Source organism: Medicago truncatula, chromosome 4, assembly GCF_003473485.1.
Source record: "Medicago truncatula cultivar Jemalong A17 chromosome 4, MtrunA17r5.0-ANR, whole genome shotgun sequence".
NCBI classification, from domain to species: Eukaryota; Viridiplantae; Streptophyta; class Magnoliopsida; order Fabales; family Fabaceae; genus Medicago; species Medicago truncatula.
Window position 1 is genome coordinate 31,992,837 of NC_053045.1, and position 16,983 is coordinate 32,009,819.

Genomic DNA, 16,983 nt, shown 5'->3' on the forward strand with positions numbered 1-16,983 from the left:
ATTCTTATCAAGTTGTATTATAGACTCAATTTGAAATTATTTCGCTAAATGGCTACAAATATAGCAAGTTTTCACGATTTTATAAGTTTTTTTTTTCACATATTGTTTATCATTTTTTTTATTATTCTGTTAGTACTTCACAGATCACAGAAAATACTTAATTAGTTCAAAATTCAATTAAGAAGTAAGCAAACTCTAATAAAAATTATTTCACTCATTAATCAAACTCGAATATAACGATGAAACTCATTAATTCTTCAACCCGATTACTTGAATATTGTTTATTAGTGAAGGAGAGTGATTTTTTCTTGTAGAAATAGTTCTTAAACTTGTGCTAAAAAAATTGTTAATCTTTGTTTGGAAGTTCGGAAGGAGGTAATGGAAGGTTTTTTTTTTTCAAGGAGAAGGGTTTTTTTTTTTTTTTAGGGTTGATTAATATATATTTTAAATTTTGAGAGTATAATAGATATATTGAAATGATTTGAAAAAAAAATATTATTTAGACCCTCCAAAATTCTCCTTGAATACTTTTTTTTTTTTTTCAATATTAAAAAGATTTTGTATTACGAGTAAAGGCAAACCTCACTTTTAGGTTGAAAAATCCTTCCTTTTATCATTTCATAATTATTTTTCTCAAAGTTCTCACATATGCTCTTAAACTCGCAAACAAGAGTTGGGATTTCTTAATTTCTCAAAAGAAATGTTTGCTTCATTTAGAGAGAGAGAAAAAAATACAAAAATATGTAGTGCGTTAAATGATTTTCATCATTTATTATCATTATAATTTTTTTTTGTCTTTCTCTTTTCAAATGAAAGTCTCAATTTTTTTTATAAAAAAAAAAAAAAAAAAAAAAAAAAAAAAAAAAAAGAGAAATCAACAAATTATTGTAGTGCAAATATCAATTTTTTTTATTTCCATTGGGTTGCCTCAATAGGAGGTAATCATATTAGAGATGTACCATACACTAAACGTAGATACCTTTCACAAACGAAGTTTGAGCATTGTTTCACTATATTGTAGAAGTTCAGTTTGTTATGCTAAATTCAACTCTCGCCGGTAAACTATTCCCATTTAATTTTTTTTTTCAAAATACATTTTGTAATTATTAAGGACCTAACGAGTTCCTCTACGAAAGACTAAAATTGATGGGAATATAGAAAACATGTACATATAGTTGAATGAAACAAACGAATTACGTCAATGTAAATTGGTTTAGTTGATAACAAGTTGATTCATACTCTATAAAAGTGTGTGTTTAACTCCCATTATCAATATAAAAACTTCGTTGATGGATGATTTGTAAGTACATCTATCAATATTTTATGAATATTAAAGAATAACATGTTATGCTAAATCCAACTCTTATTAATAAATTATTCCCATTTAACTAATTTTTCAAAATATATTTTGTAATTATTGAGGACCCGCACATTCCCTAAGAAAAAGTTAAAATTAATGGGAATGTAGAAAACAACGTGTACATATAGTTGAATGAAACAAGAGAATTACGTCATTGCAAGTTTGTTTAGTTGATTCATATTTTACAAGAACGTGTGTTCAATTCCCAATATAAATGTAAAAATCTCATTAACGTGTGATTTGTAAATATATCTATCAACGTTTTATGAATCTTGAAGCATGACCTGGTCAACCGCGAGGGATCTAAATTGCTTCTTCAAGGTAGTATTTTTTCTATTTATTTATTTTCACCATAAAAACAATTTGAAAGTGACTAGAAATACAAGAGAGAATAAAATTGTCAATTTTGATTTTAACATAATTTCAAACAAGCCAAGTTAAAGAGAATACACTTGTGTGTGATTGATTAAGCCTTGAAAAAATGAATTATAAATCAATTGATTTTATAAAAAATTAAGTAGTAGATAATAGTTTATATTTGAATAATGTAAACATTAAAATGAGTCGAGTAATAAGTTTAAATTTAAAAATCATGTCATGACTCATGAGTCAAACAGAAAAAACTACAAATACCATCTTTGAAATTTGAATAGATTCTATGGAGTCAAAATTAATTCTTCTTAGTTCTTAAGCACACCGAAACAAATCATAATGATAAGCAAATGGTAATATTATATATATTACACCACCATCATCATTCTGTAAAAATACAAATTAGCTGCGGGCTACCATTTGTTTAGCCACTTTCAGCAATTCAAAGTACAACCTTCATTACATTAGTTATATATAATAATGTATCAATATCAAACCCTAACATCAATAACCAAGACAAATCAACACCTAGTCACAATTAACTTGTCATTTTCTCTCTATCCCCATCCATCATCTCATTCTCAATAAAGCATCAAGTCAAAAAACACCAACTAAAAACAGTAAGAAAAATTAACCTTTCTCAACCAACATTAAAAAATATATATTAGAATTAGCATATGATAATGTCATTGATATATTATATATTAAACCCTAAAATTCTTTCCAGTGAAAGTTTGACCAAATTGCCAACTAGGAGGAGCAATGTTCCAAGATGTTGAAGATCTACGGTCACTGCTTGAAACACGAAAGGACAAAGCCTGGCCCACTAAAACCGCGTTGGATTGCCAGTTCTGACCCCAGTTTCGGCTCAGTGGCATCCACCCGGTTCGAGTGCCTTTCACGTACGCGCGCACGATATCACCAGCACCTGCTACGTTGCTAATTAGCACCAGGTTAAAGTAACGGAATCCGTTCACGGTGAATCTTATTCCACCGCGCTTTCTGCATGGCACCCTGTGTAAATATCAACAAAATACGTCACCATTTTTGACTTTTCACTTATCTTTTTTATTTTTACACATGCTAGCTATACCCTACCATAATTAATTCCAATTTCTACTTTTTCCGTACAGTCTATATCACTACACTTTAATTATCCAATTTTCATATAGTTGAGTGAGTGGATATCTATATTAAATAGAAATCGACGTGGTTAAGAAAAATTAATTAATTAATTTGGGTGCATTGACGTAGGTAATTTCACTGTAGGTGACCAAAAAAGTAAAAGAAAAATGATTCCAAAAGTATAAAATATGAGACACTAACATGGAAAGAATGAAAAAGAAAGGAACATAATTTTTCAAGTATGTATATGACTAAGCTTAATGAATAAACAGCATTATCACTTGAGTTTGTACGAACAATTTTAGTACGAAAAACAAGGAAAAAGTGAATGTCCAATAGAAAAAAGATACGTGTGTAAGAGAATCCTTTACCCGAAGGAAGGAACACTACCCCACTTCATGAATCAGACACACACACACAGATCATGTGAGAAGTGCAGAAATTTACATAGCCAAAAAGTCGAAAACACCATCATATTGACTAGAGCCAACCATATACAGAAAGGAGTGAAGTAACTAGGGTCAATAATATAAGCTACTTTTCTTTTTTCATTAACTGTGATGAGACTCGACTCCTACCACAACTAATTTCTTAACTATAAACATCATTTTCCATAGAAAAAGTCAAATAATATAAGCTAGTACTTTTCTTTTTCATTAATTGAGGGAGTACTCTATACTACTAAAAAAATTAAGGTCGTTAAAATATATTCCTGGTAGTTTATATATTATTTAGATTTTATTTTGGTCCTCTAAAATATTTTCTTTTCATTTTAGTCATTTAAGTCACAGACAAAGTACTATACACTTTGTCTCTATAAATTGTTTTTTGTTCTAACAGCATTATAGACTTTATTTAAAAAGTTAAACCAAATGCTTTTCCTTGTATCACAAACTTAAGCACCAAAGTAAAAAATAAAATAAACTTAGAGACCTAAATAACTTAAAAGATAAAATGCATGTATAACTTAATTAATCTAAAATTAAAAATGAAGTTTATACCAAAATTTTTATAAAATGCAGTGGTAAAAGAGGAAAAGAAGGGTTTAGAATTCCTAGCTCAACTGACAAATGTTAAAATTGTAAGGCCGTAAGTTGTGATCCGGGTTCGAACTCAGGACCTCATAGTTGTGAGTGAACTAACCTGCGGTAAGCAACAGGGACAATACCAGCACGATACTCGGCAATCTTAAGAAACATAGGCATAGCAAGATCAAAATGAGGACGAGGAGGGTTACACCAACCACCATTATCACTTGCTTGAGCAAAATTAGGAGGACAAAAGTTAGTAGCAGTAATGAAAATTGAAGGACTCCCAGAATGACACCACTCTTTGTCATTTGCACACTTTATCTCAAAACAAGCACCACAGCTTAAACCATTGTTGAACAAAGCAGTGCTTAATGCTGCTGTGTTCACTCCGTAACCTTGACTGTACAAATTTCCGTACCCACATGCTCCTCCTAAAAACACCAACAGAAAAAATTAACATAAACATAGTAACATTTCACTGTTTTTTATGTTTAATTAGGTACATTGTAATTATTTGTAAGTAGTTTATGTACATGTTTGTATTACATACCCATGGTGCCAGAAGCATCAGATCCACCATAGAAAGTAGCATGAGCATCTTGCCATTGACCACCAGAGTAAACACCAGGAATTCTAGCTTGAACAATGTACATTGAAGTGATAATTATGAAAGCAATGTAGAGCATTTTGGCCACCATAGCTATTTCAAGTATTTTTGTTCTTCTTTTCCGAATGAGAAAATTATAAGTAACAAAGAACCTACCCTAGAGTAGAGATTGATTGGGAGGTGAGAGTTGATTGGGCAGTGAGAGTGTGGGAGAGTGGGAGTACTTATGGAGTTGGGAAGTGCTGGTTTACAACTTGCATTGTAGGGGTCATTTTTGGAATTTTATTCATATTTTTCTTTTAGCTCATTATTAATGCTACCCTTGTCTAAATATATTAATATTACTCATTTATTTTCAAAAAATTAAATGAAACAAAAATGGTTCTTTGCTATGTTAGATACTCTCATCTTGAACACGTACACACCACGTTCCAATTGTTTTCAAACGTGTACTCGATTGCGTGTGGGCTCTACTACTTTTCTTGGAGAGTGAAACTAACGCTTTTAACATGAGCGTGTTGTGTCAAGTACCATTTTTCAGAAATATGATGACTTTTTTTGCGTATTTAGCTTGGAGGTGGATGGACAAAAGTGCCCTTCACATTTAGATGAGGTTAGATGACACCAGAAAGCAAAACCTGGGGATATAAGTGGGAAAAGGTGAAGGCTCCTTCGTTTTGTGACTGTGTCTTAGAGCGTAGATTATTGATACAAGAAAGTGGGACTTCAAAAAAGTGACAAAAATAAAGTTAAAGGGAGAAAATGGGAAGGGTAAAAAGTTAAAATGACCTAAGATTTAAAGGGGAACTGTTTAAGGCGTGATTAGCGGGTGTAATTGGGGGATGTGGGTGGGGCCAAAGATTTTATTGGTTACACCATAGAGTATAGACAAATTCTATCTTACACTTTATTTTGTTAGAGAGTAGAAAAAGTTATTGCATTCATTATAGTAGTAGAGATACGAGATGAAATCGTAATATGAATATGAAAATTATTATGATGCAAAATCACTCTAGTAAAGCTATGAGCGATTTCGTTGACTTATCTCCATAAAGACTGTCTACTACAGTTTTGGAGTCAAGTTCAAAGTCCACAATACCTAGTTGCAGATTTGTTAATAAAAAATATTTCATATCATTTATAATTGTAATAACTAATTCTTATTTACCAACTTTTTTTTTGAATTTTAATTATTTATTATAGAAAATATTGATTATCTTTTATGATAAAATGTAAAAAATTAGTATGATAATTATAAACAATAAAATGATATTTTTTTATGAAATAGTATTTTTTTTTTAGGGAAAATTACATTTTTAATCTATTAATTTAATTTCAGGTAACAGTTTGGTCCTTTAAGTGTTCTATATATTTTATTCTATGACAATGCTGCTTAAATTTTGACCACAACTTACGTTAACGGACCACTAAGTGGGTGTTTGGATTAGTTTTTAGAGGTTCATTTTCACTTTTCAATGCATTTTAAACGCGAAAATTGTAAAACTGAGATTTCTATCTTTTAGAAGAAGAAAAAAACCACATCTAGAAGCCTTCCATGCATTCCCAATCAATCACTAAGTTAGGTTCTTGCAGTTGAGAATGTAATTTGATTGATGTTGATTTATAAAAATTAAGAGAAAACAAACCCTCTCTTATATATCTATTTTTTTGCTAATCCAAATCAATTATATCATTGTATCAGTCGTATGGACAAGTAACATTACAAGTATATACTTACAAACCAGCTTGGTTTGTTGTTGAAATTTTAAACAATTTTGAAGTATTGATACCATACATGACACATTTCCAACTACAAGCAGCCAAATAATAAATCTCATCACCCAACAATGTTAAAATGGTACCCAGCTGGGGGGTAGTTTGGAGATTGGTAGAGAAGCAGGAAAAATCCAACAAAACGACACAAGAGGGATTGAGAATCCAACGTGTAGGGTGGGTGGGTCCTAAGGGAGGGATTGAAAATCAAATCAAAACTCCTCTATTTAATTAGTCTCCCATAATTATCGGTCCTTGAACCACGTAAATTGGGTCACACTAGACATTCCATATTCTAACACGAACCTTTCCCTCTCTTTCGGTATGAATATCTCAAACCGTAAACATGCACAGCAATGAAGCTTCATGGTTAAAGTCAAGACTCAAACATGTTTGTTCACACTTTTGGTTTTACTACAAAAATTGTGATTTACGTGTGTTCCTTCCTTCTTTCTCATATTAGCATATACATCTAAGTTTTACACTTTACCTATGGGTGTTATTCCTTGACCTTGATCCTCGCCTATGAAGCACGAACACTCTTTGAATTAGGCGTGTCTTGGTGACAGACATGTGTCGTATCTGACACCGACACATATATAATTACATTGAATCATGTGATTTTATCAATTTATTAGCGGTGTCGGTGTTTCAGAGAGTATCTCCACCGTGTCCAATGTCTTTGTCCATTTTCATGCTTCATATATCCTAACTTAATTTGTTTTATAGTTTAAAACTAAATAGAAGTAAATTCTTGTGTTTCATAATTTGCGATTTTTATATGTTTTTATGTGAATTCATATTCCTTAAGGTTAGGAATTCTGCTTTCACGCATTTGAGACATCGTATTGAAAGAAAAAAAAATTACAAATTAAAATACTAAGTTTGAATCTAAATCATTTGGTTAAGATGGAACAACCATCTATGTTTGACATACAAGATCATATGACTATAGGAGACAAATATATTTTAATATGTGAGTAATTTGTATGTAACTATGCATATCTCCTTTTATAAATATTTGTACAATTTAACAAAATTTCACCTTACAGGAGTTTAGTTGGAAGATAAGTAAAATCATGTCAAATAATCTAGAAAAATCATTTCCTTGAAATATAATTAAGTTGGGTTTGAAGAACTGCATCTAACAAGATCAGTTTCCTGCTTGTCTGCAGGATATTGTCATTATTCATCATTTATGTATATCTTGGAGTGGGAGAACTTTCTCAGTTTGTCAAAATATCACAGTTCACATGGAATGGAAAAGAATGCAATTTTGGATTCACAGCCAAACAAGGAAATTCGAAGTAAAAGCTCAAGTTTAACTCCAAACAAAAGCTCCAATTTGTCATGGGATTGGGGAAATCACGTTCCCAAACATATGTACTATAATTCGTTTGCTTTTGTACAAAGTATCAGTCAAGTATACATTGAAGACTATCCTTAGCTTTTAGGCTATGTTTGGTTTGGAGAAGAAAGTTAAAGGAAAGAAAGTGTAAGGATAGATAGTAGAAGGAAAGAAAGGTAGAAGAAAGTGAGATGATTTGTTTAGTTGTTTGGTATGAAAGACATTGAATAGATTGTGAGAGGAAAGAAAGATATGTATATTTGCAAAATTACATTTATAACCTTAAAAGGTTTTAACTGAATGTGTTAATTTCAAATTAATTATGCTATCTACACATTTAAATATATTTTATTAATATTTTTCAATTTACATAACATTTGTTAAAAATTTTGTTAATGACCTTTTTGTTCAAAAGATCATGCCAAGAGAAATTTTTTTGGAGCATGATCCTAAAGCATTGCTTATCAGACCATTGCCTTGGTTCAACATAGTAGTAATATTTATAATACAGCAAGGGTATTTTTGACATTTTTCCAAAAAGTGAATGTTTCTTCTGTGTTTCCGTCCAAAATAGGGAGGAAAGATTTTGAACATGGGTCCCACCTCAAACTTTCTTTCCTCTACTTTTTGAAGTGCTTCCAAACTATGGAAAGTCAATCTTCCCACAAACTTTCTTTCCTTCTTCAATCTTTCCTTTATATTTCTCTGGATCCAAACGCAGCCTTAGAGCACATATGTCTGAGGGTAGCTAGCACAACGAAGTTAACATGGGTCAATCTAACAATAAAACAATTTTTTTCATAACAATCTGGCAAATCAACTCAACAAATCATGAATCTATCGAAATATAAAAGGGCTCGGCGAAAACCACAACTTCAATGATGGAAGGGTCAACATAAACAAAATCAGTACGTATCTCGAACCACAATGAGTTCTCCCTATAAACAGATAGTGTGAAACATGATCATTCAACACATTATGGACTAAAACATCAATTTGACGAAGACAAGTTTAAGGAGGTGTTAATTTCAAGCGCAAGTTCGATCGAAAATAATTCACTAAAGTGACTGCCACGATCATAGTCGGTCATTGAAGTGACAATTATTTAGTTTTTTTTTTATCAATAAATGATAGCTCTCACAAAAGAACTAAAAGTCACATACTTAAAAATTGAAGTGTACTCCTAAAAAGTAAGTGACTCAAGTTTTTCAAAACATTATGTATATCTTCCATTGTCTTTGAATTCTTTTCAATTATGTAATCTAACTTTTAAACAATCTATTTCCCCATTAATCTTTCAATTCCAAACATTGTTTTTACATTCTTTTATTTACTCGCAAATTTGCTTTTCAAGTCATTTTCAATTATGCGATTTAACTTTCGAGTCATTTATTTATGCCTCTAAAATCAAAGTCTTTTTACATTCAAACTCTTTAATTTCAATCATCATTTCAATTCAAGTCATTTAATTTTTGAAGCGAATTAACCTTAATTTTTTTTAGTCAATTTCAACTATAAAACCCGAATTCAATTCGAAGACATTTTAAAGTGACCTCGTAAAATGTGAGTCTACCGATTAATTTGTTTGTTATCACATCCTCACTTGTACCAGGGTAACAATTTTTTTGATAAATTAATAAGAATAGAATGGGAGGTATGTATCATCTATCAAGGCTCAATAGAAAGCTAGCCAGACACATATACACTACACATAACCAGTCACATACTAAAAGAAGACAATAATTCATTGTTAAACCTAACTAAAGAAGACAATAATTCATCGTTAAACCTAACTACCCTATAAGCTTATTTTATACGTCCTTAATTAAGTATTATTATAACGGCATTACCGTTGATATAAAACTATTAGTATCGTTGAGTAATGACCCTTGTGGGGGGTGAAACGGGGTCCTAGCTAACTTGTCACAATTTACATTGGGTTCTCTCTTTTAATAAATATTTAGGCCTCTTTATTGTTTGCTTGTAATAATACATCTAAACTAAATTGGGGGACATCACGCATGCAATGGCTTAAATTCAAATTGTGTTAATGCAATAACCATAATAAGGTTAAATCATATGGGAAAATGATAATGACTAAGGGGTAACAAAAGGTGGGTGAATCAACAAATAAAAAGAGGGTGTGCTTAGCATTGGCGTTAGGTGAATTTGGTGGTGGGGCTGTCACATCCTCTCTCCACGCTTTCTCCCTTCAAAGACACACCAATGCCATGTGCTTCCCACGCAGATCGTGCATGCTAAAAGAAGATCTTGTAGTTACTCCAAACATTATGATACACGCGAGCCAATTAGGACAGTACACGTAAACCTTCATTATGCGTGCGGTTGTAAAATATGATACATGGAGGACCAAATTGGGGTGCCGTTTAATTTGGGAAAGGGAAGTTCTTTCTCTTGATGGAAAAGTTTAATAATAGCGATTGATTTAATATTTTTTTATGTGGATGGCTTGGATCTATTACCCGATAATGGTTTAAAACTTTTTGTTGGCTATTGTGTAACAAAAAAACTGACCTCACCAGACTATTAAAAAACAATTATGCATTTATTTTATTTATTGTTTTATTTTAATAGAGACAAGGCATCTGGGTCCAAAGCAAACTGGATTCACTATGCCAACAAAAATTGGTGGTGTCAAAAAATGACAGATATCAAGGTTTATTCATGAAGGATCGGTTGGTCCATGAGTGTACTAAATACAATTTCGTTGTTGGTGTGAGCCCATTGAAGGAGAAGCAGAAATCGGACAAAAGATGGGAGTAGCTAGACAGGGTTCAATTGTTCGTTCCTTAACCATGGAAGAACAAATTGAAACCTTGATTGATGTATATGATTGATGAACTGAAAAAAATAATTAGAAATTAAGATCTCCTCTGTGAACAAAAGTATGGAAGTTGAGGTAAATTCCTTGAGGAAACCAGATGAAAAAAATGGCAGAAATGGAACGCGAGAAGAAGAAGAACAAATTTTCATGTTTTAATCAATCAATAGTGTGTGACGTGTACTTTGTGGTGTGCTGAAGAAATGAGGAGGTGCAATAACTGAGTTTTTTTTTTTTTTTTTTTTGCCAGTTCAAAACTGATAGGTGTCCTGGGTAAAGGGACTGTCCCATGGTGGGAAACAAGTCTCCTTTCACAAATTAAACGGCACCCCAGATTGGATATGAAGCTTTCATTGTGCATTGCTAATCACCTTTCCTTCTCCTCCAATTACTGATTTGTCACCCCTAAGCACACAATCTTCTAAGGTGAGAAAAAACATAAGATGAGCTTCGATTGTATTGGTCTGTTTTTTTTTTAAGTGTTTATTGAAACAATATGAATGCAGTGGTTAAAAACAAACGAAGATAGAGCAATTTATAATAGTTTTTCTACGAATCGAGGGTAGTCTAGTTCATTTGCATTTATAAGAGATTTTACTAAAATCACTAAAGATTACAAATGCTCAAGCACATAAGCAAAATACTTCAAATGTTCAATCACACAAGAAAGAGACTTCATCTACTCAATCACAGCTGAAAGAGACTTCTCCAGTCTAACTTAACATGAGGTGTAAACAAATACAAATTAGCATGGACTCTTAAAATTTAAGAATTTCTAAGATATAAAGTTTTTAAGAAGTTCTAAGTGTTTATGCGCTTTCAAAGTATGCAGATTGTTGTTGATTTCTTCATGTCTTTAGTTTCTTATATAGAGAATTTGACAGACGTTGCAAAGGTGCCAACGCATTACTCAAGTCCTTTAGAAGCGTATTCATAGACGGTGGAATGTTTCTTGATATGATTAATGTCGTTTGAATGTCATTTAAAATTCCTTTGCTTCAAAAGGAATTATTCGTTTCATTCCAATTGTCCTTGAAGTTCTTTGTTTGTTTATGCACATGATCAGAAGAGGACAAACTGTACTATCTGAGTCTGATGGCAATCTTTATTCAAAAGATGAAAAAACTGGCTAGAGTCTGTTGATGCTAATGTGGCCTTCAGAGTCTAGGTCCTTCAAAGGCTCTACTTCTTCAGAGTTCAAGTCATCAAAGTTTGAGTCCTTCATAGTCTTATATCCTTCAGAGTCTGGTCCAGAACTCCAGCTTCTCTCAAGTTTCAATTGCTCTTAAGTGTGCTCAGAATCTTGTTCTTTTAGAACTAAAAATTGATTCAAAAATACAAAAGATTAAATGATGATGATCAAAATGAACATAGCACCGTTAATAATTAAATAATGACCCTAATGCAATATTAACATGTTATTTGAACCAAGTTTGATAGTCTTGCATGAGAAAGACACTTAACCTATTTGGATAGATAGACCTCCAAATGAACATATCACTAAGACAATCATGAAGAGTGTGAACATCATCCTCGACAATGCACCACATCTATGACAAGTACTATGGTAAGGCGTCTGGAGCATTTGAAAGCATGAGTAGGGAGACTGCCATGCATCACTAACCAACAAAAGTATCACAATTTAAGATACTGGAATACGCCAAACCTGATTCCAAAAAATAATGAGCGCTAGTTGTTGTGGAAGAAGTGTACCAATTCACCTATAACCTAAGCTAGCTGAATACTCACTATTAGAATAATAAAAGAGCGGACCGTTAGTATAGATAAAGTCTTTTGCAAAATTGAAATCACTTTGTTTTTTTTTTTCGAGTGGAAAAAGCTTAAAGCATCTCATTAACTATGAAAATGGTAATACATATCCGTACATTATTAAAGACATCAGGACTAGCTTGAGATGTGACTATCCTTCCTAAAACATGAACGACTTCACTTGTTTGTCTTCAATAAGCTCGACATACGAGTTTGAAAAAATAAATTACAATTACACTTACAAGATTGCATGACTGTCCGAACTCCGTAATATCTATGGTATCTCTCCTAAAGTAGTCAACGACTTTTTGAGTCCACCTCAAAATACAACGTATATCTTTGACCCATATAATTACATGATAGAGTCCCAAAGTCTCTCCTATATCCACATAACACATGGTTGGAAATCATAAAATTTTGATAAGAACATACACATCTATATCGGCTCTGTTTGGTAAAAATAGCGGATAGCTGATAGCTTTTAGCTTATAAGCTAGCTGGTAGCTTTTAGCTTATAAGCTAGCTGGTAGCTTTTAGCTGATAAGCTAACTGAAGTGTTTGGTAAAAATAGCGGTTCAACTAGCTGATAAATGTAAAATGATATAAAGGGTATTCTTAATTCATAATAAAAATTATATCATTAATTTAAGTATTTGTAATTTTGTAAATTAATTTTTCTTTAAAAAAATACTTTAAATTTATTAATTTAATATATCCTATGTATTATAAATTAAATTAAATTTTATTCACTAAAATTTTATCTTATATTTATTATCGTTTAAGTGTTTCTACTTTATAAAGAAAATAACATTTACCTCAAAAAAAAAAAAAAGTAGTACTGATAGAGTAATACTAATAATAGAGAATAAAGAAAATAACACTTACCTCAAAAAAATAAAAATAAAAAGTAACACTAATAGAATAATAGTATTTTGTTTCGTAAAAAAAAAACGAAGGTATATATTTAAAAAAAAAAAAAAAAAAAGGTCAGCTGATATATATACAAAAATTGGAATAAAGGGATAGTAGTCTTTATTACGTAGCTTATTATAATGGATAAAAATATAATTTAAATGAAATAATAAGGGTAAAATTAGAAGAAAAAGTGAGAAGCTATAAGCTATAAGCTCAAACGCTACTTGGAATAGCTTCTAAAAAATAGCTTATAAGCTCGTGAAATAAGCTATAAGCTCATGGTGAAAAAGTGTTACCAAACAGAGCTTTTTTTGTCAAAAGAGCTTATAAGCTATAAGCTAAAAGCTCTTTTTTTAGTTTCCTAAACAGACCCATCATCTCGAATACACATTCCTATGCCCACTTCAAAAAGACTTTGTTTCTCAGTGATGAATATTTTGTTCGGCTTCTTTAATAACATAAACTGTTTCAAAAACTAAACCGGGAAAATAGGAAATGTTCACTTGGAAATTAACCCGGGAAAAACAATAAAGGTTCACTTGGGCGCGCAATGAAAATTAATTGGATCGGGTCCCACTTGAATTGAGAAAAGTATCTTAGAGCGTCCTTCCAACCAGCTCATCGGTGTCTTTGTTTAATCAAAGCAAGATCCCAACCGTCGATCACTCTTTCAATCCAATGTAATTAACGGATTAAAAGATTACCACGTCATCGATCCGCAGCGAACCTCACTAGCCAATAGAAACACGAGAATCTCTTCCTATATTAACTAACCACACCGCATCAATCTGAATTCATCCACACCCACCTTTCTAGCAATTGTTTCATTTTCGATTCTCAATTCGAAACCCTAACTTTTTTTTCTTTTCAAAATTTCAAATTCGATTCAATGGCACCAAAGGGAGAGAAGAAGCCAGCGGAGAAGAAACCCGCAGAGGAGAAGAAGTCCACCGTCGCCGAGAAAGCTCCTGCTGAGAAGAAGCCCAAGGCTGGAAAGAAGCTTCCAAAGGAAGGTGGTTCAGCCGCCGGAGACAAGAAGAAGAAGAGAAGCAAGAAGAATGTTGAAACATACAAGATCTACATCTTCAAAGTTCTGAAGCAGGTTCACCCAGACATTGGTATCTCAAGCAAAGCCATGGGAATAATGAACAGTTTCATCAATGATATCTTCGAGAAACTTGCTCAAGAATCATCCAGACTTGCTCGTTACAACAAGAAGCCAACAATCACTTCAAGGGAAATTCAGACTGCTGTCAGACTTGTTCTTCCTGGTGAATTGGCCAAACATGCTGTTTCTGAAGGAACAAAAGCTGTGACTAAGTTCACTAGTTCTTAGATCTAAGATAATTTCGTTGACTTTTGTGGGATTTATTTGCTTGGTTTGATGTTACTTTATCTGATCTTAGGAACTCTTAGATATTTTAAATTTTTGCTTTCGAATTTGTAGTGAAGTAGTAATTGGATCTGGTTGGTCTTTCTGTGTATCATAATGATGGAATGAATGATATTTTGACTACAAAAAATTTGCATGGTTCAATTTGCTTAGTTTCTTGGTTGTTTAATTTGTATGAGAAAGCATGAAGCGCTATTTAAACCAAGAAAGTAAAACCATCTTATATCATTATGCCAAGAACTTTATCACAAGTTTTTTTTTTTTTTTTGAACAATTGCTACGGGTTTTACTGAGTAATGATATATAGTTGATCATGTTTTGTTTTAGAATAATGAATTTTAATTGACTTTTAATGACAAACAATGGACTGGTTTTTAATTCTTACTGTTAGACTTTCCAAAATTTCTATCTAACCTAGTGTTTTTAGAATTGTATTTGTAAGTACAGGCCTGTCTATTAGGTACGTGTATTGCCTATTGCATTCTTAACATTCGTGTATGAAAGTTCTGAGGTGTGAGCTAGAGAGAAAATCACATGATGTGATGATTCTGTGTCAAGCTCAAGGATATATGAATACATTGTTCAAACTTAATTCTATATTGTGATTTGTAAAGGGGGAATGAAACATTTCAATTCTATGTTTTGGCACAATTTTATCCCTTTCAAAGCATATTTTTGCTTGGCGCATGATCTTAAAAAGAGTTAAACCCAAAACTAATTTAGATTGTGTCGATCACCTACTTTTGAATTTCTGCTAAAATTAGTTGGGAGTTAGCATAGTGTTTTCGAAAGAGGGCAGGAGTCATTTAAGTTCTTTCTCAGGTATAGTGCAGTCACTCCTCACTCCCCAGTCTCCTAAAATGGCTCTGCTCACCGACGACCCACAAACAAAACAACAGCTCCAAGAACAAATGGTCATGCAGGGGTGGCCCTGAGGGCGGGCTCGAGGGGCGACAGCCCAGGGCACCACTTTTTTAGGGGCACCAAAATTATTATTTTTACTTAGTAGTTAGTACTATATAGATATATATTTTTTTAATTCGTTTTGATTAATTCTATTGAAAATATATTTTTAGATAACTTTGATTATAAATGAATATTTTGCAACAAAAAAAGCAAGAAAAAAAAATTGTAATAATTAAAAAGGTTCAATTTATTGTTTCGGCCAAGGCACCAAAAATCTTAGGACCGGCCCTGTGGTCGCATGTTACAACAAGACTATCAAATTACAAGGATTCAAATCGCAGAAACAGTAATATATTCCCATCAAAATGTATCCCACACGATATGTCCACTGAAGTGAAGCAAAACTGACTCATACTCTGCAAGGTTGCCACACACACCAGGCGAAAATTCTGAACACAGCTTCTTTCTACTAATAATAGGCTCGTTGACTAAGACAACACTGTCTTCAAAGCCACTGCTGCTAATAGGAGATGATCAAAGCACCCTAATCCCTGATGAACTTCACCCAAAAGAAATAATCACCAATGCAAGCATTTACCTAAATATATCGAAATTAGACTCCCACCAACTCCTAAACTCTTTTATCCACCCCTAAACAATCCAAAGAGTTCAACAACCACTGACTTAATGTAAAATTAAATCCTTTAGGCTTGGTTCTTAGAATTCTCCATGACAAAACTTTTGACTCCTTCATCACCTTCTCCCAATTAAATCCCTCTTGATTAAAATTCGTTGCTTTTCTTGCTTTCCAAATAATTGAAATGTTTGAAAACTAAATTACCCTTAACTTCTCTGTAGCCTTTTTTTATCACCATTCCCTAGTTCTTTGAACAGTCAATTGTAAAATGAAAAAAGAGATATTTTCAGTTTCAATTGTACCACAGCCTCCTATGCAAAATATAAAATCATTCAATTTAATCCCTCTTTTGTTTAAGTTGTCCCTTCGTATAAATGTTGATCAATATTGCAATTATAAGAACCAACTGTGCGTAATATAAAATACAAAGGTGAAAACATAGCTCTTCAGCCTGCTTGCAACTGTTTCACAGAGGAAAAATGCCACTTATGCCATTGGTCAAGCATGTCATGTTAAGTTGGTATCTGATTTGGGATCCTGCAGCATAACATCAAAAAATGTTAGTGTCAGAACCAACTTAAGTTTAACTGTTAAACTTTTCAAGCATTAACTCATCAACACAAAATTGTTTTGATAAATAAATTAACCACATGTAGAACCAAGACTGGTTCTTTTACATGCAATGACACTGAGATAGTGTTTAGTACACAAACATAATGAAATACTATCAATGCTATATTCTGAAATTTAGTATTATGGCTTCACTAAACTAGTTACTGAAGATTATATCAGTTGTAAATGCAAACCATTGTTAATTCAGTTGTGAATTCTACTTTACAGTTAGAGTATTTAGCTATAGAATACTCTCTGTACAATTTTGAAATGTTCACTTTCAGTTTCTAAT

At 32.3% G+C, this 16,983-nt stretch overlaps 2 protein-coding genes across 2 annotated transcripts; one reads left to right on the forward strand and one right to left on the reverse strand.

Moving 5' to 3' along the window:
* Positions 1 to 2,064: 2,064 nt before the first annotated feature.
* LOC25492529 (expansin-A4) lies at positions 2,065 to 4,707 on the reverse strand. The gene is made up of 3 exons (XM_013600684.3): positions 4,439 to 4,707; positions 4,001 to 4,319; positions 2,065 to 2,746 (listed from the first exon to the last, which is right to left on the reverse strand). Exons 1-3 carry the CDS (start codon positions 4,584 to 4,586, stop codon positions 2,437 to 2,439), a joined length of 777 nt encoding a protein of 258 aa, XP_013456138.1. The 5' UTR covers positions 4,587 to 4,707; the 3' UTR covers positions 2,065 to 2,436.
* Positions 4,708 to 13,933: 9,226 nt separating this feature from the next.
* LOC25492530 (probable histone H2B.1) lies at positions 13,934 to 14,680 on the forward strand. Its single transcript, XM_013600685.3, has one exon. The coding sequence runs from the start codon at positions 14,033 to 14,035 to the stop codon at positions 14,477 to 14,479; it is 447 nt and encodes a 148-aa protein (XP_013456139.1). The 5' UTR covers positions 13,934 to 14,032; the 3' UTR covers positions 14,480 to 14,680.
* The last annotated feature ends 2,303 nt before the right edge of the window (positions 14,681 to 16,983 follow it).